The following is a 26,261-nucleotide window of genomic DNA, read 5'->3' on the forward strand; positions in this document are numbered from 1 at the left end:
TGTGTTTGTCATCTGTGTCCATGCATGTTTATAACAGACACCCTGAAGAAGATCCGTGAAGTTAACTGGCTTGTGTATATACCCATTTTTGTTTTGTGTTTTTTTCGGTCAGATGGTTATTTCCTTTTAAAGCCGCTCGTAACAGGCACATTTTAAACTTTTGTTTTAGCGCAGCGGTTGATTGACTGGTAAGTGGTGGCGCTTCACTGCTGTCCGGGACGCATTCAGGACGGATTAGCGTTTTCACCTCAAATGCGATGTGGTCACATGCGTTTGTGACTATCATTGTATGTGGTTTTTGTGATCTGATCACAAAATGTTTTAGACCCCATTTAAACCTGTATTTAACGCTGACCACATGTAATGGGATCACCCAAAATGCATGTGTACATGTGTTAATGTCAGGTGTAAACGGGGTCATAGATAGTCTAATAAACCATTGGACAGACGGACAGATTGATTGATTATACTGTATTATTTTCTTTTAATGGCCATTGCTTGGGCAATACTGTACAACAGTCATGCCAATAAAGCTTGTTTGAATTTAACTGAATTGAGAGAAAGAGAGAGAGAGAGAGAGAGAGAGAGAGAGAGAGAGAGAGAGAGAGAGAAGTAGACAAGTAAATCAGGCCTTTTGTGAGTTTATTCACAATTTAATTTTTGAATTGAGTGTGAATTACGGAGCATTCCGTTGGCCCATTTGAACATTTCGTCAATGTAAATCTATGGGATTTTCCAGATTTTTGATTGCCTGTTGTGCGAAAACCGTAAATCTGATCTGTTAGAAAAGACATGGCACACTATTCATGAACAGTCTGAAGGCCTTACTTAAAAGCTCTAGGAGCAGTTAGTGTTAGGAAAAAAAAAGTAAACCAGCTTTGCCAACATAACTATTGATAGACCGATATACCAGCCAGGCCAATTAACTGTCAGATATTTGGCCATTTTGTGGTTATAACTGTGCTCTCTTGCCAGATTAACAGAAATGGTAATTCTTCCTAAAACCTTAGAAGAACCCTACAGTTCCATCCCCCCTACAACTTGCAGCCTGAGTGCAAACACACCCTTGTGGAACGCAGACTCTGATTCATATGCATGGTCATTTCCTCTCCCTGTGGAAACTGAATGGAGTGTGGGTACATACACCGGTCTGCTTTATTTAACAATGTCTGACATCTCCTCTGTGTTCAGAAACACTCCATGTAGGGACTCTCATGGACTTAACTGCAATAAAAGAGCTCACAGTAGATCTTTCTGGACATCAGGGGCTGTATTACAGAAACTTCCTATGTTAAAGGGATAGTTCACCCAAAAAAGAAATTTCTGTCATTTACTTAGCCTTCATGTTGTTCCAAACCCATATAACTTTTTTATTCCGGTGAACACAAAATGAGTATGCAAAATGACAGCCTCCATCCCCATTCACTTTCATGGTAAGGAAAAACAATTCAATGAAAGCTACTGCCTAATATCTCTTGTTTTGTTCCATGGAAGAAAGAAAGTCATTCACTTTTGGAACAGACAAGACAAGATAGGATTCTAGAGTTATGATGTTTCTGTAATAGAGCCCAAGGTTCTGATCTTCCTCTCATGTAGATGTTCAACAGGCTCTCAACATTAACAGGGAGGAAGTGCTGGAACCACGCACAGGTATCTCTTCAAAGGCCTCTGCCAGACGAGAGCAGGCTGCATGCTCTATTTTCAGGAACTGTTAGAGTTACAGCTGCCTCCTGGCTGGTGTTCTTTGGCGTGGCACACGGGCGGCATAGATACCTGCTAAACATGACACGTTTGTATCCTCATGGTGACCTGTGGGCTATCTGTGAACTTCTGCCCCTATTTTGTTCTACACATCAGCTTCTTCAAACGGTGCCCAAGAAATGGGTAGAAAGTATTAAAGCAGTCTCTTCACAACACTGGAGGCTTGTGTGTCTGTTTGAGACGCGTCCATCCCACCCAGACATTACATCTTTCCACGTACTACAGTGTTCTCAGTCTCGACTTGTTTACTACCTCAGGCGTAAAGTGAGGAGAAGCTTGTCTCGGTTTGGGAGTCATGAAATAAAGAATTTGACCAGTTTCATATTTGAGTTCTGCACAGTTATTGGGCTGAAGTTTGAACCTGGCCCATAAACAAGACCCTGCGACCCGACTGATACTGTCAAATGACTGCTTACCAACAGCTTGCTAAGTCAATTCAGAAGTCAAAAGAGCCCACCCCCAAGTCTCTTATGATATTCTCGTTCCTAGATATGGCTCGTGTCCCTCCTTCAGTGTACGTCTATGCCATTTTTTTGCTATTTCAATTCATCATCAGATGAAAAGTCTTCTCACTTTGAAAAGTTCATAGCTCTCCTTAATAAATCACACAATTCATATCTGTTACACAAACAGTAAAGGACAAATTATGCTTCAATATTTAATACTCTAAAAATCCCTAAGTTATACATGAAACCTGAAGCTGACCTGAAAACCAAGTTTGTAATGAAATTGAGGTAAAGACCTCTGATTTATCTTAAAGATGAGCTCTGAGCTTGTCTTAGGTTGGATAATTAAAGTCTGTCATTAACACAGTGAAGAACATTGGTGACAGCAAACAAGTCTTCTAATGTGGCCTGAAGACATGGATTTACATAGTGAATCTCTAATTACTCTACACTTAAGCACTTAAACTATGTGGCTGCTTGTCTTTGTGTTTAAGTAATGCAAGCGTCTACCCTATCTTGTCTTTTGCTAGACCTCATGGATTAGCTGGCAGTCCAGTTATCTCCGATATCTCTCTGATCCGACTGTCGCCTCACGCTGCCACTACTGGAGAGTCTCCCTTCAACCCACCACATCCGTATGTCAACCCTCACATGGAGCACTACCTACGATCCGTCCACAGCAGCCCCACTCTCTCCATGATCTCTGCTGCACGAGGACTGAGCCCTCCTGACGGTGAGTGGCATATAGCTTCCCATGCACCTATTTGAATTTACAAAAATGGACAATTGTATATGTATATATGTAATTCAAATGAAATACATATATTTATATGCTTTTTTGGGCAGATAAAGCCTAGAAATGCTGTTTTACTTTACGGTAGAATATAATTAACTATGCCTTATTATTAATGGGCTAATTTCCAAAAATACTGACATGACATAGTGCATCCCTTTGACTGAGAATGGATTTTATGTTTATAGCTGAGTCCCAAATGACACACTGTACACTATGCATTTACAAAATTCACTATGCTCTCAGCCATGTAGTTTATGAATTTTCAAAGTGTAGTATCGTCCGAAATGGAAAATTTTTTTACTACATGGAAGCATTCAACGTTTAAAAGTTAACGAAAATGACAATGCATGCAATGTGTTTGTAAGTAGCCATCTTTACTGAAGTTTCACTAGTTGCTACATTCTCCAGAATTTACAAATTATTTGTCAGGCCAGTATCACGGCCAGGTAAATCCGCCCCTTCCGTAACGTACGGCAAGCCTCGAGCACTGAGTGCATGAAGTGTCCAACATTCCACACTCCATTTTGACGGTTGAAAAAGTGCATCATCTAGGTACTTATGGTATACTTTTTGTTGCATTTTCAGTGTTTACATACTACTCGCACTATTTATACAACAAAAAGGCGCGCTTTGGGACACACCTTAAGATACATAATTGGAGACAGCATTTCGGAGGAAGAATAAATACGTTGGTCAAGGAGGATGGATAGCTAATAGATAGCTCCCAAAAACTCAAACACAGCAGAAACACTCTACCTTTGTTAATCTCCTTTGTTATGGTCAAGTATGCTTAAAACAATCGTGTAGACCTGCACTTACATGACATACAGGGCAGAGCAGATAATGGTGAAAAAGAAAACAGTTGAAAATTTCCTAAAGTTTATGTCACTTGCCAAAAGTCTGATCCTCTCAGCCTTGTTACCATAACAGGTTGAGATGAGTAGCCCAAATCAGAGATAAATCAGCCAGCGCAATTGGTTGGCAGTTATGGCTCTGCACTTTCACAGTTAAATAGGCAATGTGGAAAAGATTGTGTTGGTGATTAAATGGCCGAGAAAATGAAAGGAATTAAGCTTGAATGAGTGCATATAAAAACTAAAAGCCCCACTCACTTTGTTCCCAACAGTTCACGTACACTTTAAAAGGTCTACAACAAAAGATTTAGAGGCAGTTAATTTAATGAATTGCATATGAAGTGTCTCTGTAATCGTAGTTTAAATTTTATTTTTAAATCAAAAACAGCACTGTGAGTACAAGCATCATACGGTCAACTAACTTCGAAAAATCCTGTCAGCTTCTTGACTGAACTTTAAGACCCCATGAAATCACTTGGAGAGCACAGTTTTCTGTCCTGTGTTGATGTATTTCCTATTGAAACAGGAAGTTGGGGCAGCACTTTTTTAAGAGCTTGTGTCTTTGATTTTCAAATAGCCAATACGCTTTCATTACATCACAGCCATTATCCCAGATTTGCTACTTGCTAGTTGTTTGCATTGTTATTAGGAAGAAGTACATTCTCATTCTAGATAGCATTTCATTGGATAAAAATCTGTGAATTGCAAGATGAGTCATCAATACTTGTCTGTTTGTCCAGAGGACAAAGACTACATTTTTAAATGTGAATTTCTGCTTAAAGGTCATTTTGTCAACTTTTAGGAGTACACTAGCATATAGATGGCCTAAAAATTATTTGATTTCATGGGATCTTTCAGGTTTTCAGAATTCAATCGTGTTCTCCTTTTAACAGCTTCTGTTTAACAGAAGGTCTTTGAGGATCTCTGATTAAGTTTGGTGGAGAGTCCCCAGGCCCAGATCTCAGGATTCTGACTGCTGATTTGCCTCATTGGTCCACTGCCTCAGGGCTTTATCAGCCCCAGTCTCTACCGCACCCCTCCTCACACTGTCGCAGAGCCCCTCTAGAGACACAGTTGTATGATCCAGCAAGCATGGAGAAAATAAATGGCTTGTTCTGCCATGAATCCAGCATAAAAACACACCTGTTCTGTTTTAACCTCGCTGGGACCTAATTGTTCCTGATAGATCTGTAATGGCATGAATGGCCAAGCAGGTGAGCAAACGAGGTGGAACTTCCCCTCATCTTGAGTGTCCCATAACTTAAACAACATGGACGTGAACGGGTGTTATTTCAACAAGTGTTACAAAAATAATGTAAGGGGCACTAATGGTTATCAAAGCTAGCCAGAAAGAAAAAAGAAAAATATTGCTTGCATTTATTACCTTTGATGCCTTTAGATTGTGGTTTACTAGGTGCAGGTGTTAACAAATTTACATCAGTTTAGCCAAGGAGCTTAAAAAAGACAAAGGTACAAGACTGTGTGCTTAACATCTTTCATGAGGGAGTAAACTACAATCCCATGAAGGATTGCGAACAACGGAAACGACAATAAAAACAATGGTAAAATATAAAACAATTGATTCAAGTTTTTGATTATTAGTATAGAAAGAATATATTTTAAGTTCATTGCAAATTATTCAGATATATACAAATATATAAGAAGTTTGAGGGTGTAAGGAGACTGACCGATGGCTGTGAAGTAACGACAGCCTCTTAGCTATTTTAAAAAGTGAGTGGGCCCTTCAATATGTCCAACTCAAACTTCTTGTTTCAATAGGTGGCTCAGCGGTTAAGGCTCTGGGTTACTGATCAGAAGGTCGGGGGTTCAAGCCCCAGCACCGCCAAGATGCCACTGTTGGGCCCTTGAGCAAGGCCCTTGACCCTATCTGCTCCAGGGGCGCCGTAACATGGCTGACCCTGCACTCTGACCCCAGCTTAGCTGGGATATGTGAAAAAAAGAATTTCACTGTATATGTGCAAATGTATAATGTGTGATAAATAAATAAAATTAATTAGTTAAAAAAAAAAAAAGAGAGAAAAGAAAACTGTGCTAGTCAAAATTTCATAGGATCTTTCTCTTCCTCCTCTTAGCAGTGACCCATGAACACCTGAAGGAGAGAAGTTTGTTTGGCCTGCCTCCTCCCCCGCCTGGTGCGAACCCATCTGAGTACTACCACCTCATCGCCAGTCACCGCAGCCCTTATGGAGACCTGCTCATGCAGACAGGAGCCGTGGCAGCTCATCTCCCTGACTACATGAGCCCAGTGGACAGTAAGTAAACCACCATGAGTACTGCACTAGCCAACATGCAGTATATACACACTGTGACCTTAAAGCTGAAGTGTGTAATTTTCTCGATGTAGAAATACTCTAGTATTCCAGTTTACTGTGCGGAGACAATTAGAAGTAAGCTGTTTGTAGGCTGACTTATCTGAAGTGGGTAAACTGAGTCTCTTTGGCACAGTGCCCTGACATTTCAACTTCTGGAGTTTTGGGTGGGGCCTATCTGTGTTTGAGAAGTGGCAGATATATTGTTTGGGAAACCTGTTTAAAAACAGTGATTATTTTTGCAATTCCATTTGGTGCCACAGAAAATTACACACTTCATCTTTAAAAAAGAAAGACGGTGACTAACTGGAAGGACCCAAACTAGATGCAGCCAATACAAACTGCTAATTACACATTTGTTATGCTCAGCAAAAAGCGATTAAAACACATTGATTGTGTAAAAATTGAGGGTTTACAAGATTTCCACAGCAAAGGACTAGGCTTTCTTTCTTCATCCATATTTAAAACATGACTAATGTTGAAAGTGTATGTAAACACGAGAGATCTCAGCAATTTATGAGGCGTTTCTCTTACGGCCTCTAATTCAGATTGGGCTGCAGGTGTGATGTGTTATTATAAGTAACATTCTACACTTCCCTCCAACCTCTCCTTAAAAGGGAGATACTTTGTAAAGGAGGGAGACATATGTTTGCAGTGGCTGTAATGCAGGCTATGCCAGGTCTTTCATCTCTGTATTTGTTTTCCAAGCAGTGTAATGGCAGCCATGTACCCCCTCCTGCTTCTTTGTAATGTGATCCAATTAGTCATGTAATGGGCTGGTGTGCATTCTTGATCTTATAAGGTACAGATTACTCCTTGGCTCAATAAAGTGCCATTGTTAAAAGATGCCAAGAGGATCACGATTGCATTTCCTCTGTCATCATGTAATATCTAGGGGTTAACCATGGTGAGCAGGCTGTATTTTAGATCTCATGCTAGGATGGTGCCAAGCAGTTACAAATTTTCAAAATCTACTAGTCGGTGGGTTGCCTAAACGACTAGCCGTCTAATGGGTTTTAAGAAAGCCCTGTGTAAATAAGGCTGGTTTTGGGTTTACCAGGCATGTTCTTGCATTCAAAGCATGTGTTTAAAGCATGCCAGAAAGAGCGTAACAGAATGTTGGGGTCTCGAACAGAAGTAGGGGTTTTAAGATGTGTTTTAGAAGTTGTATTATTTTTAACTTCACAAGACTGTGATAGAAATGCCAATGCCAAATTGAATTAAATAATAATGTAAAACTAAATTTTTTTTTAAAAGGTTTGTGAAAATATGTAAAGAAAAAAAAACTAAAATAATTTCACAAGTGAACATGCCAAGATTTTTTGAAATCAATTATATACTGTATATGACAGGTTAACATTATCTCGAGGGTACTTCAAGTAGATATTTTAGATCATAAGGGTTCAGCTGACAAAACAGGATGGGAGTCATTGGACAAGTTGGTTGTTGGATGACTGGTTGACTAGTCTTGCACTGAAAGTCATATCTAGACCTTATTCAAAGTTTTCAAAGGAAAAGCGCCAAATAAATACAGCATTGTGAATTAGCAACAATTTGAGAGAGGATAAAGGGAAAATCTTTGAAAGTCAGTGTAGGGTGTCTTCTGAGGAAATGCATGATTGTAAATAATCAAGCACATAAGCTGGCACGTCCACTTGTATATATGCCCTGCTGCTTTGATCCAGTCCAGCCATCTACAGTAACTCTCAGTGCCATTTGTGCAAAAATCCATGCAACCTCTCAGATTGCATGTTCCAATTACTCCAATCACTAATTAAACATGGACCTTTGCATTTTTATGACTGTTTTGAGTCGGTCGTGAGAGTTCCAGCATCTCTGACCACGAAGGCTGGCTGCTGCGGCGCTGATTGCCCACAGTTTGTGTAGTGAGGCTTGTTAGCTTAAACACCCACCAACAGCAGCACAGCACAGGGCTTTCTCCTCCGCAACCCATGCCTTTGGCCTTCTACTCCACCCAGATTGATGTGGTCTCACTCTGGGCATTCAGGTGTCCAGGGCTCTCCACACCAACCCACAAACACAGGGCTTGCATTGAAGGTGAATGTCAGCTCATGGCACGGTGGCAGGGCCCATGAATAAAGCCCCCCTTCAGCAGAGCAAGGGGCTGATAAATATGCATTGCAGAGCTAGTGTTTGTCTTGGAATGGTGCACCGATAAAATTCATATGCGTATTTAAAAATCAATTCATTTTCTAATAAATTCAGTAGACCTACCACAAGAGTGAGTGTTCAGCATGCACAAAGTGGCCCTCTTGTTTGTTTTTTTTCCTGACGATTCCTATTTACACATTAGCTGACTGGGAGAAAAAGTTTAGGTTTTCCTGTAAATGGTGATCGTTGTTATAAAGATGCAAAATGTGAACATGGAAAATCTGTCCGACTTGTCGCTAGAGCCAACATGTGTAGAACTGTAAATTTTTTCAGACAGTCTGCAATTTTAAATGCACAACTGGGTCAAATTCAGATGTTAACTGGAGCCATGCAACTTTTAATTGATTGTAGTAGACTTCACTATAAGGCAAAATAACATTCTAATTTGTCGCAGTATTTGGTCACATTCTTTTTTTTTTCTCAAACTTTATGGAAAATGTCCACAGTTAATGGGATGAACTACACCTGAGGTTACTTTGCTTGTACACCTGTGTGAATTTGAGGAGAACTGACTTCTTCAGACATCCGTTAAAAAAAAGACCTTGAGACCAGTAATTACCAAAGTAATTGCAAACATGGCCCAGAAGTTAGTTCTGCGATAAGGTCTAGCATCCTTTGGTTGCAGATGCAAATTGGACTTGATATTTTGTTTCTAATACATTGAAATTCATAAAAAAAATTTTAATAGTGACTATTCTCAGTGTACAAATACTTTTTGGAGCCACTGTATTTATTATATGAATACTTACCAAGATAAGTAAATATTCCAACAATTGAAAGTACACACATGCAGTAGTTCAAATGCACAGGCTTTGGTAAAGGTATAATAACAGTATTTAAAACAAATCTCTTGTAATTAAATATGCTTAGTACACACCGATCAGCCACAACATTAAAACCACCTGCCTAATATTGTGTAGGTCCCCCTCGTGCCACTATCTTGCTGTATGTCAAAAGTTTGATACAAACTCTGTATGGCCTAATGTTTTATTCATTCTCAATGTCATAAAATAGATTAGGCCTACTAAGCCTGAAACCCACATCAGCAAAAGATCAAGAAATGACGCAGTAAAAATAAAAGCAGTAAAATATACATAAGATTGTCGGTACGATTACGTTTACTTTCGGTTAGTGTTTTGTGTGTTTGTTTGGATGGTGAAACCCCCAAAATCTCATACACCAAAAAAAGTCGCTAATAAAGTTCCCTGTTCCAAGTACATGTCATTAAAATGCATTTGCTCACCAGTTTGGTAATTAATTGAGTCTAATTTTCAATGTTTCTCAAAAACATGAACACAGTGCGATGGTTTGAATGTTTTGAGAGGAAGAGTCTATAGTTACTAAACCACTTTCTGAAGCAAAAACAATTTCTGGGAAACCCCGCCTGTTATTCGACCTTTTACAAATCAGATCCTCTACACTGACTGAAGCAAACACATTACATTAGTCACAGGACAGTCGGCCATGGCTGATGAGTTTCCATACGCTCTCTTCGTGGAGAGCCAGTGGGACCCCAAAACTCCCAAACTAAAAAACAAACTTATCATCTATTTCTAAAGTTCTAAGAAATCTGACGAAGGTGACTGTGAGGTGCAACATGATGTTCCTGACGGACAAAGAGCAACTGTTCGATTCAAAACAGATGAAGGTAAACCCAGTAACTGCTGATCTCCTGGGATTTTCACACAACAGTCTCTAGAATTTACTCAGAATGGTGCCAAAAACAAAAAACATCCAGTAAGGGGCAGTTCTGCGGATGGAAATCCCTTGTTGATGAGTTAGATCAACAGAGAATGGCCAGACTGGTTCGAACTGACAAAGTCTACGGTAACTCAGATAACCGCTCTGTACAATTGTGGTGGGAAGAATAGCATCTCAGAATGCTATTCTGAGATGTGGGTTGGCGCTGTTTTGGTGGCACAAGGGGGACCTACACAATATTAGGCAGGTGGTTTTAATGTTGTGGCTGATCGGTGTATACCCCTACATCAGTCATTCATGACTTATAAGAGCTAACGCTTAAGACATAAGAATGATGGATTATCACCTCTGTCTTGAATTTAAACCCCAAAAGCTTTGAATACATGTACTGTTGCTCATCCCTGTGGATACATAAGCACTCTTCTCTCACTGCTTCTCTTGCCAATGATGTGAACGCCAAGTGCTTTTGCCCCAACAGGCCCCAAAATAACAAATGGCGGCACACAATGTAAGGAGTCGGCGTCGGCTGTGAGTGCATGTCTTGCTGAAACGCTCCAGTGCTGTGCCAAGTGCATGTGCATGCCAATGCCGTGCACTTAACATGTTAATTATGGTCTACGCCTGACAGGGCGACACACCGAGTGAAAGCACAGTTTCCACTAAAAATAACACAGCAACAATTCCCCATCACAGACATATGGGTTTCTACTGAATGTAGCATGTTCCTCAAAAGGTTAGGTCACCCAAATTTTTAAATTCTGTCGTCATTTACTCACACTAATGTTTTTCCAAAATAATATGGCTTTCTTTCTTGTGGAACTCAAAAGGGGATGTTAGGCAGAATGTCAGCCTCAGTTAACTTCGACTTTTAATGTATGGAAAAAAGATGCATTGAAAGTGAATTGTGACGTTCTGCTTAATATCTCCTTTTGTGATCCACGGAAGAAAAAAAAACATACATGTTTGGAACAGAACCTTTTTGTGTGAACTGTCCCTTTAAGCCGTTTTTGTGTACTCTCAAACCCTTTTCCTCTGAAATAATGCTGGTTCGATCTTGTTTTGTTTTGCATGAGTCTCTCCAGAGACTTTTTTTTTTCTGAAAAGGACTTTATATTGTCCCTGGCCTCTGATGTTATTGGCTCCTGGTTCGATACCAAAAAGGGTTTTAAAGGACCTGTGAATTGGACCTGTGACCCAAAAATTGGGCCAATGTTTTGGCCCAGAACCACTCTTTCTGCCATGGAAACATGGCAAGCAGTTCTAGGTTAGGCATCGGCTCTGGCACCCTATTGTTGGATAAGGGGCATGAGTGAATCTGTTGTGCATGCAATGTTATGAGTACTCTCACTGAAGTGCTTCTCAGTGGGTGCGATGGGAAATGCTGGCCTTACGCCTCCTGAATGGATGAATGCATGAATAAATAAATTGAAGGCAGTCACTAACCACAGCCTTCGGCTCAAAGCTAGACACTTTCTGATAGCCAAAAGAGCAGGATAATACATTGAACAGACCTCTCTTTTAGCAATGGCTCAATTATCTGCTGCTTCACTCAGCGTTGAGGAAGTGAAGGGGCTTGCAGCCTCTAATGCTTCCTAATTGAGTTGCTTACACAGGAATGCTTTAAGAATTTGAATGGAAAAAGGGGAACACAAATGGTGAACTCATTTGTGTGGCATAGCCAGCGGGGAACAGTTCAGGGTCCCGTGATAATAGCAGCTGCCAAGTTAAACGTCTGCTGTCCTGGGATCAGGCAAGGTGGGGAATGATTCTGGAGCCCGGAGGGTGTCAGGTACAAACGTTCCCATAGTAAACTTGATTATCATGTTATTAGTCAGATTTACTAGTAAAAACTCTTTTACCATCCTGAAAGATCTTGAATTGCCTTTTAGCCCTTCCTGGTATGGCAAGCCAAATTGATTTTTAATCCCGTGCAGGACATGAATTATAAATATCAACCATTCAGTGTTCACTAGTTAAAATGCTAATTCTTGAAATCAGGAATTTAATTGCTAGTAGTGAAAGTGCAAATTTTGCATTAGAAAAATGTTAATTCTTTATATAAAAATTACATAATTATTTGCAGAAATAAAATTTTTCTTTATATCAAAAATAGAATTTCAACTAGTAACAACCATAATTTTTCTATTTCTGTAAATGTGTTTTCACTTACAGAATTTCACATTGATCTGTCATACGATTGCAAGCCCTTTCGATCATAATTGAAACTATTGAATGGAATACTGTCCAAACAAATGTCAATATTATAACATATTGATTGTAACATATAAACCTGTAAACACTACTTATAAATCACTCTTCTGCAGAGAGCATTCTGGGCAATAATCGCACACAAATAATTACAGCTTTCAGTCGAGGGATTTCAGGCATCAAAAAGCCACTCATTTATGACACGTCATCACAAACACAAGGTAGATGGCCATGTTATGTCTTAGCATCGAGAGCTGAACATGGATGGATGGATGTATTAATTCACTGATCCCTCAAATTAAATTCATTCATATTAAAGGAGAAAGGGAACAGAGGATTAACACCTTCCAAATAAATTTTTCGGAATCCACAAAGGCATCCTAATAAAAGCATCAGAGCAGATGCCTATTATTACTGGCTTTTTTGGAAATGTGTGTAATTATAAAGCCATAGATCGAGCCAGATCCTCGATTGGAAGCACCTCCTCCTACCCACCATTCCATATCCCACAGGGTCCACAGGGCACATCTGGTTTAGCGCTCTCGCAGGAACCTGTGCACCCCTAAATTAGCGACGTTGCCTATGAAAACAGACCATGGCAAAGTGTGTAGGACTCAGCAGCTGGGAGCAAGACAAACACTGCTACCCCCTAGTGTTCTGTTCACTCGGTGGGCAGCGGCCCATCAACGTGGCAGTTTCAAAGCAAACTATATATCATAGGCATTGACAAATAGATTTTACACAATTTGTATTTATTAATAAAAAAATTTCAGTTGAGCAAGATTCTAACCTGCAACCTCTCACACTTAAAGGGATATTTCACCCAAAAATTTTAATTCTGTCATCATTTATTCACCTTCGTGTTGATACAAACCCATATCACTTTCTATCTTCTGTGGAACACAATAGCATATACTAATCAGAATGAGACTGAGAGCCTCAGTCACCATTCTCTTTCATTACATCTTTTTTCCCACTTTTTTCCTATCTCCTTTTGTGTTTCACGGAAGAAAGATACTCATATGGGATTGGAACAACATGAGGGACAGAAAATTATGACAATTTTTATCTTTATGTGAACTATCCCTTTAAGGCAAAAAATATATAAATATTCTAGTTGTGTAACGGTTCTCGGTAAAAAAACAAACCGTACAGTTCGCCAACCATGGTTCGGTAAGCATTTGCTCCGCGGTTCATCTCTAGTTTAATAACACATTTGGATCATATAGTTTGGCGAAGAAAATAAAGCGCCAAATAGACATGTGTAGTTGTAACCTCTGCTAATGCACCTGTATGGCTCTGTAGATGGACACACTCCACCTGTGTTTCACATGGGTCAACTTTCTACAGAGAGAAGCTGTTCTATTAACTGTTAGTATGTTAAATCAGTTGATGACATCACAGTTCTGCATGTGTTAGTTGGCAAAATGGCAAGTGGAGAAAACAAGCCGCTAGAGAGAAGCCCCTGCATCATTTAAGTCTCCTGTCTGGGACCGTTTTCTTTATGCAGTCAATTACAACAGCGATGGTCAAAAAACATTTACAAAACAGGCACTGTTTGCAGACATTGCTCGACACGAGTGCTGTATACTGGTAAATACATCAATATTTGATTAGCTATTTATGCAGACATCACCCGAGGATATATAGCGCGTGGTTTGCACAGAGCCGCAGGTCAGCCCGAAACTGCACACAGACACACTCCCTTCCGTCTTTATGCAGGCACTCGGTGTTAGTTCAGACAGACATGAAACAAGAACTAAAGCGCTTGGGGTGTTCATAGCCAAAGTTATGTTGCCCTTACTCCGTTGATGAAGATGTGTGATGACCGCGTATGATTAAAATATTCTTCCATTCTCATATTCATTTTAATAGCAAGTTTATTTCTTCTATAGTGATGTACAGATTCGGAACATTGAATATACGTTGAGTTGAGTTTGAAATGCACTTTATGTTGATGCATGTAGCGTAATAATGCAGGTATTAAGTTAAAATGTTGAGTTAGTAATTAGAGAAAGTTTATTTTTTTAGTTTAGGACCCTAACAAAAATTAACCATGGTTTTACTATAGTAATATTGTAGTAACCATGACTGTCATAACAAGGACGTGGTTTTCTTAGCAGACCGTGGCCCACGGACATCTTTACCTCCACTGTTTGTCAACCCTAGGGCTGTTACAGAGACAGGTGTGATATTTCATGGGACCTATTTCAGTTATATCTGTCAAGTAATAGAGGATTTTTATGCATGTCATTTAATATAAAAATCACACAGCACCTTTAATTAATGATTCATATAAAGTGTTTCAGTAATTTCTCAGTTGAAATGTTAGCAATATAATTTAATGTAATATAGTGTAATATATTATATATTATTTATATTTTTTAGAAAATTCTACATATCGTTTTGCGTATCAGCTCATGAACACCCTTGCTGAAAACCTTTGGTCTAAAGAATGGCAGGGGAGTTAAAAGTCGGAGGCTGGGGATTTGCAAGAGTCTGACAGGCCTCCGTTTGAAATGTCATTGGAGGGTTTTTTTGTGAGGTGCTTGTGTTTGTGTGTAGTTTAATGGACCCATTACATGTTTCCTGTTACTAGCACCTTTGGTGATGCCCCCCTGGAAGGAATAAAACCCTCCTGCCCAACTGCTGTTCTCTGTCCTCTTACACCAGGGCTAATGCACAGCACCTGTTGAGTACAGAGCAGCTGGATATGCATGCATGCACACGCACATAGAAACATGGATAAGGCCTTGTAAATTAGAGGCCCAACACTCAGCAATTGGCATGTAAGAGTGAAGTAAAACTTCTTGCACCAAAAATGTGTAATTTAGTCATTTTTGAATAATTTCTTAATTTTCCACCCTTTTTTTCACCCTTAAAGGGCTCATGAAATGAGAAATCAAATTTTCCTTGATCTTTTACATGTAAGAGTTCATTGTACTATACTTTAAAAACATACTGTAAATTTCAGAACTCAAAATTTCCTCCTGACTGCAAAATGAGCATTTGTTGAAACCAAGCTGCCAAAACAACTCGTTCTCTACTTCCTCCATATTATGATGTCACACTGTGGTATACATTTGCATATGACCTCTTCCACAACAGCACATCAACGCCTACTTTACCTTATCATTACCATAGCCCCGCCCAGTGGTGGTGAGCAGTGAGATGGCAAGGAGAGAGCAGGTCAGTCGAGAGCAAAAAGGAGAAGCAGCACCAAAACTGAACGTTTCTAGTGGAGGGTCAGAATAAGGGTGGAAAATTATCATGTTTTACAAATATACATATGACTGTTTTTTTTTTGTGCAAAAAAAAAAAAAAAAAAACAATTACCACGGTTATAAGTGAACCTCGAAGAACATATTAAAATAATTTTAAAAAGCATGTCATGACCCCTTTAAAGTAACATGCTGTTTTTTTGCTACTTTACCTTTTAGACTTATACATTATATAAAACTCACTCATAGGTATGGTTTTGCTGTCAAACTAGCCATTTTTCATATTCATTTCAATAATTTGTCTTATTAAATGTCCACATAGTAAATTGAACTCTTTACTTGTATTTCAAAAGGGCAAAAAAAATAAAATAAAACAGTTTTCCATGATTGTCAAGTGATGTGATCAAGTCAAGCCTGAATATTTAAGTGGGATGATAATCGGAAGAAATCAATTTTTTCTATTTTTGAAGATAAATAGCATAAACAGACATACAGTTTGATGCTTGTTTAAGTAAGTAATTTTAAAAATAATCATAATCAATGTTCTGGGCCTTTAATAAGGTTTTTAAGAATCCTTGAAAATAATTACCAATGGAAAGACATTCTAAAAAGAATCTTATTCAAGTCTTCTCTCAGTAAAATGTAAACTGTTTGGCATTCCAAACCTATTTTGCTTGTATTACTCTACAATCAATGTTGCTAAATAGACCCTATTTGGCATGCTGCAGATCCACACATTAGGTGAGATTGGTATGATTAGGCTGATAAATTATTCATTGTGAGAGCTGTATACAGGTAGTATAGGAGTGATGCTGGAGATAAAGCAAGCTGTGCATTCCATTTCCCTTGTCTAGTTCTGTCTAAAGTGAGAGTGAATAAAGTGTCTTTTCTCCACAGTGTCCCGTTTCCCAAGTCCCAGACTGACGCCGAGGGTGAACAGGAAGCGAGCGCTGTCTATCTCTCCGGTCTCGGATGCAAGCATCGATCTACAGACCATGATCCGCACCTCACCCAACTCTCTGGTGGCCTACATCAATAACTCCCGTTCCAGCTCAGCCTCCAGCAGCTCTTACGGTCACCTCTCTGTCGGGGCCATCAGGTGAATGCCTGTTCCCCAGTCTGTGTTGATGTTCTTTTACAAATCTTTGTTTTTGTGTTTGTAAATGTTATTGCAGGTTGCCCATTGTTTGAACGAACTCTAAATCGGACTTTTTCCCTCTTTCATGTCTCAGTCCGTCCTTCACCTTCCCACATCCTATTACACCGGTTCCATACCCCCAGCTGCTGTCCCAACAAAGGGGTCTGAATGCTTTTGGCCACACTCCCCCTCTCCTACAGCCTTCCCCCTCACTTTGCAGCAGGCAGCAGACGCTGTTGGCAGCTGCCGCCCTGACCAACACCAATACAGAGTCCAACCAGGTGATTTAGCAGAGATTTATGGGTTTGACTTATGTTTCTATATGTGTTCTAGACTCAGGGTTCCCACAGTCATTGTAAACCTGGAAATATCAGGGAATGCTAAGATTGTGGTTTCCAGTCCTTGTAAGACCGGCATCTCACCAGTGCTAATCAGCAAAACCTTGCCTGGAATTTCCTGCTGGTCTAAGATGTTCTTTTCAACTCTGTCACTAACCCATTTTTTCCCCAACTGTAGCTTCTATACAAGTTTTTCCCCTACACTGTGTAATGTTCATTGACCAACGATCCAAGAGCAGCTGTCACTGCCATGTAAACATTGTGGCCATCCAGAATATAAACTTCCTCTGCTGCTTTGACCTACTCTCACTCTTTCCAAATACTTGCAAAAATCAGTTTTCATTCCAGTTTTATTTCTGATCTCCAAAGCTCATACACACAGTTATGAGAAACACATTTCCCGCACTTTTCAGCAAACCATGTCAAGAGTTATTGAGTTATGGAAAACATGGGCCTCTGCCATACTGTAGTGGCTGGAAGAAACTGCACAGTCTTCTCTTTACTGTGTGCCTCTGTCTGTTGAATTATGATTCCATCAGAGGATCAAAGTCTGTAGCCACACTCTGAGCGTAATAATATCTTCCTTTTCATATTTCCATCTGACAGATGCTCATAGTGCAGTCTAAACTGTTTAGTCTCTGCGGCGAGTTACTTTGTAAAATATGGCATCTGGTGCCTTTGTAGGCGTGAAATCACCACTCTTGCCAGCAGCCAAACTGTCGACATGGTGCCTCCTATGACTCTTTTTCTTGTTCTTTATCTCTCACCTATCGGTGATTGCTCTTTCAGAATACTGGAGGAGACTCGGCTGTCAGCAGCACGGTTAACCCCATGATAATCAAGAAGTCAAAGGTGAAGACAGAAGCAGACGGACCCCACCTCTTCTCACCTGGTTCTCAGGTTTGTGGAGTCGATTTTGTGTGCATTTTCACATTATAACATATCAGTTTGATTCTGAGGTACTGTTGCACTGTACAGATAGTAGAATTATATTAACGTTTTCAGTGCATAAACATTTACTGTGAGGAAGACGGCTATGCACTGTTACTCAAACAAAAGCAGATAGAAAATAAAATAGAGCCAATCATATCATACTGTATATTTTGCTTTTTCAGCTCAAATCATGCTATAAAACTAAATTATTCAGGCTCATCCACCAAATACACGTACGTGTTAGAGAACAAAAATGCTATTTAAAAAAAGGCAATTGGCTGAAAAGCAGAATTTCCATTACTAAAGTGCAGCCATATAGAGTGTTACGATTTCGATATAATAGTTACTGTACGATAGTTGAGGTTCATGTTTCACATTGTATGGTTCCATCGGAATCAAATTTCAAAGAAACAATTATCAGTTGTTGCTTTAGTGCTCTTAACCTCATTGCCTTTGACCGGTTATCACATGAATTAGCGTGTGGGAGGTGACATCAGATGTGGCCATGAAGCATTCCATTCCCTTGCCAATTTAGAGTTTTAGACCATTTGAGTTTAAAGTTCATTAGAGCTCAAATGCATCTGGAACATTTCCAGACCCCAAGAGAAACATGTTACAAAACTGCGTTGCAAACCTGAGTGCCAACAGTAGTTCCTATTTGATTCCAAAATAATGAAATCAAGTTATAAAACTAGAACAGGATCAGTTCCTATAGGAAAGAAAAATCACAAATGTACCTCTTTAATACCTCTTTAATACCTTGAACTCTGTTTAGATTTGCCAAAGTAGCAAAGTCTGAGATATTTCAATCTAAAGTCTGATATTTCAATATGAACTCAAACACTTGTCATCAAATTTGTACAGCACCTAATTATTTGAGGTATGCTTATTTTTAACTTACTGTAAGTCAACATTTGTCTCATTTGTTTCCATTTTAAATCCTCCTAAGGAATTTTAGGATCCTAGACAAATTGGATACTTAGATGAAACATAACTGAGAATATTTCTCCCAAAAATGACAATATTGTCATTATTTACTCATCCTAATGTCGCTCCAAACCCATTTTCTTTTTCCTTGGAACATGTACGTTTTTTTTTTTTAAAGTCTTCACTGTCTTCAACCTCCAAAAAGGACAAGCAAAATAAAAAAAATAAAACAATAAAACCACAGGAAAAGCAAACAATACGACCCATGCACTATATTCCAAATCTTAAACCATTCGATCACTTTATGTGGTAAACAACAAAATTCAAGTAGTTATTCACTCACAAATCAAATCATTAATAAAGAGCTGAATTCAAATATGGTGACTACATTGGTAACATCAAACCTCATTTGTTTATGATATGCAAATGTAACATACTGCTGAAGTAAAGTTTACTGATGCTATTTTTCTCTACAGGATCACATGGAATTAAAGGAGGAACTTGACAAAGATGAATGCAAGCAAGAGCCTGAGGCTGTATATGAGACCAACTGCCATTGGGAAGGCTGTTCCAAAGAGTATGACACCCAGGACCAGCTAGTTCACGTTAGTCGCACTCTTCTACTGTAAACCTACTTGTTCTTAACCCATTTTCTTTGATTTCGAAATGTGCTCTAATTTAAAAAAGTAAAAAAGCTTTGTTCACAAGTTCTCTTTCAAAACCTAGTGAGCTCGCTTGCTGTCTCTTCCCTAGTTGCCTTCTAGTTGGAACACTCTCCATAGGCAGCAACTCCCTACATATATACTGTATTGGGTAAAACAGTCAAGTTATAATTAGATTAGTATTGAATGAAAAATAAGTACATTTCTCGCACCTCATCCAGCATCTTAGATGGCCTTGGAGCAATGCATTCTGGGATTGCCTTCTCTGCACAGGATACATGTTAAGGTAATGGCCAAATATTGGCCAAAAAGTTTCTTAGGGGCTGTTCAGACCAAAGGCGTTGTTGCACTAAATAAAGCTAGATGCAGCGCAAAAAAATAGTCCAGAACGCAAGTGTCTTGAGACGCATTTAAATGTTGAAGTTCTTTTTCATGTGACTCGGCATCTAAAAATGTGGAGCTCCTTTGCAAGACACTGAAAAATAATTCATATACAGCACAGATGGACACAAAACGCATTCGTTGTCAACGGCCCCTTAGAAGGCAGCTTAATTATGCTGTCTACCTTTTTGACCGCCTTTGTGTTGGGCATGCCTATGGTGCCTTAACATGCTGTCTAGGTAGGTAGTTCACTAGATCACTACACCAGAACAAACACTAATTGCAAACAGCTTATCTCGCAGTAAATGATGAGAAACAATGCTCATTTTGGACAAGAAACTGAAAGGCCAGTTTCTCACCGTTAGGTTTAGGCAGAGTAACTGATCCTTTCCTTTCAGACACATGTAGGGTTAATGAGCATGTTTATACCCGCAGAATGCCCTCAATTATACACAAGTACACACACAGACACTCACATATGTATGGCCTCTGTCTCTGTACGCCCTCTGGCTTTTGACCTTCCCCGAGGCCATGTAGTAAATCCGTCATCATGCCAGCTGCTTTGGAGTGGCCCTCTCCATCTCTGACACCTCAGCCCCTCTGCTGAGCTTTATTAACAATCTGAGAAGCACAATGTGACAGATATACTTGGGCCTTGAGTCAGACTCACTGCCCTTGTCCGGAACAAGCTGAGCCAGTCTGGCCTCTCAAGAGACTTGGACATGGAGCTAAGGAATCATCTGGGGTTATGGATCAGTGAGCCCCCACCATTCTCCAGTTCTACAACAAGCCCAAACCAGCCCAAGCTCTGATGCTTCAACTAGGAGATATTTTCAAGGACACACACTAGACAGAGATAAATACCCAAACAAACGTGGTCCACAAACAGTCAAAAGTTAATAGTAATTATAGTAATAATTAAGAATGATTTGGTGTGCCCAAACTTTTGACTGGCAGTGTACTGTAGTTTCAGATTAATTGTTGTTAGGAATTACAGGATTGCTGTCCATCATTAATCTGAAGTCTGAGAAGTACGGTAAAATGTCTTTGGAAAGTGAGACCAAGTGGGTAAGGTACATAATTACAGCCTCAGTACACAGAAAAGAAGAAAGAAAGTTGTGGAAACAAAGTAAGGTTTAGAGACCAGAGCAGCACTGAGGGCCTGCATACCCTGTTTAGTCCTAAGGCTATAGTCTGTGCTCTCTCCTTGCTGACAAAATTACATACAGTAACTCGAAAAACAAAATAATGGTGTTTGGTTTTATTTCTTGTTATCCTTCATTTAGGGTTACTTTAGGTAATGTGGAAGGGGTACAAAGCTGGAACTTGAAGTACCTTTCAAGCCGTACAGAATCCAGTCCTTTGTAAAGAAAAGAAAAAGAAACAGAGGCTATGTAGTACACTGCCATACTACTCTTACTAGTTCTGCAGTGTATATATATATATTATGTATACTGTGTGTGGTATGCAGATTTTCTGAATGAATTAAAAATACCTGAATGACCTACTACATTTGCAAAATGTGCAGGACTACCAAGAGTTAAGACATTTTTACACAACTGAATAAAAAAATGTGAAATAGCATTTTTATTTCTGAGATGTTTATTTCTGATTCCATCATGTGAAATCGATGTATGATACTACTATTTGAATCATTTCATATTGCATACTGTCACACACTTATAAAATAGTTGGCCGTGTACAGTACAATTTACTCTGTTCAATATGCAGTACACTAATATTCCAGTTGAATTTATATTGCCATATTTAAATACCATAGTATTTATATGGTACTCCAAGGTACTTCAAATAATGCCATATAATTAGCACGATCCAATGTCCAAACACCATGTTAATACCATAGTACCAAATGGTATTTTCTTCAGATGTTTCTTTTCAAATGTTCCCAGGAATTAGATGTACAGTTGTGCTCAAAAGTTTGCATACCCTGGCAGAAATTGTGAAATTTTGGCATTGATTTTGAAAATATGACTGATCATGCAAAAAAACTGTCTTTTATTTAAGGATAGTGATCATATGAAGCCATTTATCATCACAGTTGTTTGGCTTCTTTTTAAATCATAATGATAACAGAAATCACCCAAATGGCCCTTATCAAAATGTTACATACTCTTGAATGTTTGGCCTTGTTACAGACACAAAAGGTGACACACAGAGGTTTAAATGGCAATTAAAGGTTAATTTCCCACACCTGTGGCTTTTTAAATTGCAATTAGTGCCTGTGTATAAATAGTCAATGAGATTGTTAGCTCTCATGTGGATGCACTGAGCAGGCTAGATACTGAGCCATGGGGAGCAGGAAAGAACTGTCAAAAGACCTGTGTAACAAGGTAATGGAACTTTATAAAGATGGAAAAGGATATAAAAAGATATCCAAAGCCTTGAAAATGCCAGTCAGTACTGTTCAATCACTTATTAAGAAGTGGGATCTCTTGATACCAAGCCAAGGTCAGGTAGACCAAGAAAGATTTCAGCCACAACTGCCAGAAGAATTGTTCGGGATACAAAGAAAAACCCCCAGGTAACCTCTGGAGAAATACAGGCTGCTCTGGAAAAAGATGGTGTGGTTGTTTCAAGGAGCACAATATGACGATACTTGAACTAAAATGAGCTGTATGGTCGAGTTGCCAGAAAGAAGCCTTTACTGCGGCAATGCCACAAAAAAGACTGGTTACAATATGCCCGACAACACCTTGACACACCTCACAGCTTCTGGCACACTGTAATTTGGAGTGATGAGACCAAAATAGAGCTCTGTGGTCACAACCATAAGCGCTATGTTTGGAGAGGGGTCAACAAGGCCTATAGTGAAAAGAATACCATTCCCACTGTGAAGCATAGTGGAGGCTCACTGATGTTTTGGGGGTGTGTGAGCTCTAAAGGCATGGAGAATCTTGTGAAAATTGATGCCAAGATGAATGCAGCATGTTATCAGAAAATACTGGCAGACAATTTGCATTCTTCTGCACGAAAGCTGCGCATGGGACAATCTTGGACTTTCCAGCACGACATTGACCCTAAGCACAAGGCCAAGTTGACCCTCCAGTGGTTACAGCAGAAAAAGTTGAAGGTTCTGGAGTGGCCATCACAGTCTCCTGACCTTAAGATCATCGAGCAACTCTGGGGAGATCTCAAACGTGCGGTTCATGCAAGACGACCAAAGACTTTGCATGACCTGGAGGCATTTTGCCAAGACGAATGGGCAACTATACCACCTGCAAGAATTTGGGGCCTCATAGACAACTATTACAAAAGACTGCACGCTGTCATTGATGCTAAAGGGAGCAATACACAGTATTAAGAACTAAGGGTATGCAGACTTTTGAACAGGGGTCATTTCAATTTTTTCTTTGTTGCCATATTTTGTTTTATGATTGTGCCATTCTGTTATAACCTACAGTTGAATATGAATCCCATAAGAAATAAAAGAAATGTGTTTTGCCTGCTCACTTCATGTTTTATTTAAAAATGGTACATATATTACCAATTCTCCAAGGGTATGCAAACTTTTGAGCACAACTGTATGTATATACTGTACATCATAGAGTTTAAATCTCCATATTAGCTGGAACTTGCAGTAAAAACATTTTATGCAGACTAATTATGTAATAAAAGAGGAGAGATTTTAATTGCTCCAGGTGTTACAGAGTGTGACGCACCTCCACTTCTCTGACGCAAGGCCCAAAAGCAGCAAAATCACCATGTAAACCTATTGTTCAAATGTGATGAATGGAAAACTTTGATGGATGACGGTTCTTTTCATGTCAAACTTGAAGCTCATATTCTCATTACATAAAGGGATAGTTCACCCAAAAATTAAAATTCTCTCATTTACTCACCCCCATGCCATCCCAGATGTGTATAACGTTCTTTCTTCAGCAGAACACAAACTAAGATTTTTAGGAAAATATCTCAGCTCTGTTGGTCCATACAATGCAAGTGAATGGTGATCAGATCATTCTAGATTCAAAAATCACATAATGGAAACATAAAAGTAATCTATGTGACTCCAGTGCTATATGAATCCATATATTCAGAAGCAATATAATTGGTGTTGGTGAGAAACAGAACAATATTTTAGTAAATTTTTACTCTAAATCTCCACTTTCAGAAACTAAACAGGCACCTCATGTGACTTTCAGTTGTAAAAGTGAAAGTGGAGATTTAGAGTAAAAAAAAGACTTGAATATTGATCTATTTCTCACCCACACCTATTAGATTGCTTCTGAAGATATGGATTTAACCAGTGGAGTCTTATGGATTACTTTTATGTTTCCTTTATGTGATTTTTGGAGCTACAAAGGTTTGATCACATTCACTTACATTGTATGGACCTACAGAGGTGAGATATTTAAAAAATATATATTTGTTTGTGTTCTTCAGAAGAAAGTAAATCACACACATCTGAGTAAATGATGAGAGAGTTTTCATTTTTGGGTGAACCATCCCTTTAAGACTAAAATTGAAAACATAGAGCAAACAAAAATCTTTCATGACTTGCCTTTCACTGTATGACTGGTTAAAGATCTAAAGAGGCTATTAGAGATTTTGATGTTTTTACTTCTCTGTACCTGCAGCATATCAATAATGACCACATCCATGGAGAGAAGAAGGAGTTTGTGTGTCGCTGGGAGGAGTGCTCTCGGGAACAGAAGCCTTTCAAGGCCCAGTACATGCTTGTGGTGCACATGCGTCGTCACACTGGGGAGAAGCCCCATAAGTGCTCAGTAAGTGTTAAAATACAGTTTTATACGCAGTAAAAAAATATTAATTTCTGGTAAATTTTCTCAATTCACTCATCACTAGCAGGTGTGGCAAAAAGTTCATTTTGGCCCCTGCACACATCTATTTCAGGCCCCACAAGTGGAGCGAGCTATTGCTTTACAGGGATAAGTGTGCTTCTTATTTCAATAGAACACCTGATTCTAAACAGGACACATTTTTCACCTCAGCTACAGTGTTCATTCTCATAAATCTTCAAGAAGACATGCTGATCTGCTGTCTTAGGTGAACTGCCTCACAGCCCATCTCAGTAGCTTGAGATCTTATTAAAAACTGAGCTTCAGAAAAGACTATAGAGTGCTGATTGACAGGATGGAGAAATAATTAAAATCTAGGAGAGCATGGCACCATGGGTCTTTATTAAATATTGTAGAGCCAGAGTTTCCACACACATCACCTTCAGTATATATACAAATCCTAGTACAGAAATAAGAGGCACCTGTGAAAACTTCATAACAAATAAAAGCTTTATTTGGAGCTAATCTTATTGTATCTCTTCTTACACCAATGGCTAATTATTCATGAAGAGTCATCACAGGGAGAATACCAAATTATTATGAATAAGAATTCACAGGATTTAAAAACACAGGGGGGATGGATCATAACTGATGATGACACGGTCTGAATAAGCAACATTTATTATGCTATGAAAGTATAAAAAGCATCAATAAAGTTGATTGATTTTGGGTTTGAGCTAATGTACTGCCTTGCTTTTCTCTTTCACTTTTTCTGCCTAGTTTGAAGGTTGCTCAAAAGCTTATTCTCGACTGGAAAACCTCAAAACTCACTTAAGGTCCCACACAGGGGAAAAACCTTATGTGTGTGAGCATGAGGGCTGCAACAAGGCCTTTTCCAATGCTTCAGACCGGGCCAAGCACCAGAACCGCACACACTCAAATGAGGTTTGAGCTTTCAACATCTGTTTCATTAGGGTTTTTTTTTTCCATCTCATCTCAGCGAGACAAAGAACATGACATTCGATTTAAATCAGATTTGATTGCACACTGAAAGCTGTATATCGCTACTTTGCAGAAACCATATGTGTGTAAGATCCCAGGCTGCACAAAACGCTACACAGACCCCAGCTCTCTCAGGAAACATGTAAAGACAGTTCATGGGCCAGAAGCACATGTCACTAAGAAGCAGCGTGGTGATGCGCCACCTAAACCACACCACCCTAAAGGGAACGGGGAAAACGAAGCCAACACAAAACATGCTAGGGGAAAAACAGAGGGGTCAGTGGAGGCCAACAGCACCACCCATGTAGTGGATCACTGCCAGCATGTCAAGTCTATCAAGACGGAAAACACAGTGGTAAGAATATGAGTTCAGCATCCGTTTTTTTTCCTGACAAATTACATCAACGTTGAAAGGCACTGTCAAAATTTTTACAAATGTTAAATTTCAAACTAAAGTACTAATCATTGCCTCAACAAACGTACTTACCATTTCCTTTCCCCTTTACTAACTTGTACTTACCATTTCTCTGGTTGACCTTTCAATGCTTCTTTTTGAATATAATGGACAGACTGTACTGAGGTAAGCACTGCAGTAATGTTGTCTTTGTATGCCTGGCAATGTCAATACTTA

The 26,261-nt window shown here is 39.2% G+C and overlaps 1 protein-coding gene across 4 annotated transcripts in view; it reads left to right on the forward strand.

Annotated features, from left to right (window-relative positions):
• Nucleotides 1–26,261, forward strand: part of LOC127448479 (zinc finger protein GLI2-like) — a 98,347-nt gene that overhangs the window by 65,196 nt on the left and 6,890 nt on the right. For 3 of the 4 annotated variants that reach the window (XM_051711042.1, XM_051711041.1, XM_051711043.1), the window contains 9 exons: nt 2,738–2,940; nt 5,951–6,130; nt 16,387–16,588; nt 16,722–16,908; nt 17,755–17,865; nt 19,302–19,430; nt 24,467–24,616; nt 25,409–25,573; nt 25,704–25,985. In XM_051711042.1, coding sequence (XP_051567002.1) covers nt 2,738–2,940; nt 5,951–6,130; nt 16,387–16,588; nt 16,722–16,908; nt 17,755–17,865; nt 19,302–19,430; nt 24,467–24,616; nt 25,409–25,573; nt 25,704–25,985 — 1,609 coding nt within the window. The remainder of the gene's footprint in view (nt 1–2,737; nt 2,941–5,950; nt 6,131–16,386; nt 16,589–16,721; nt 16,909–17,754; nt 17,866–19,301; nt 19,431–24,466; nt 24,617–25,408; nt 25,574–25,703; nt 25,986–26,261) is intronic. The other variant, XM_051711044.1, reaches the window with a different exon arrangement.

This window comes from Myxocyprinus asiaticus, chromosome 11, assembly GCF_019703515.2.
Source record: "Myxocyprinus asiaticus isolate MX2 ecotype Aquarium Trade chromosome 11, UBuf_Myxa_2, whole genome shotgun sequence".
NCBI classification, from domain to species: Eukaryota; Metazoa; Chordata; class Actinopteri; order Cypriniformes; family Catostomidae; genus Myxocyprinus; species Myxocyprinus asiaticus.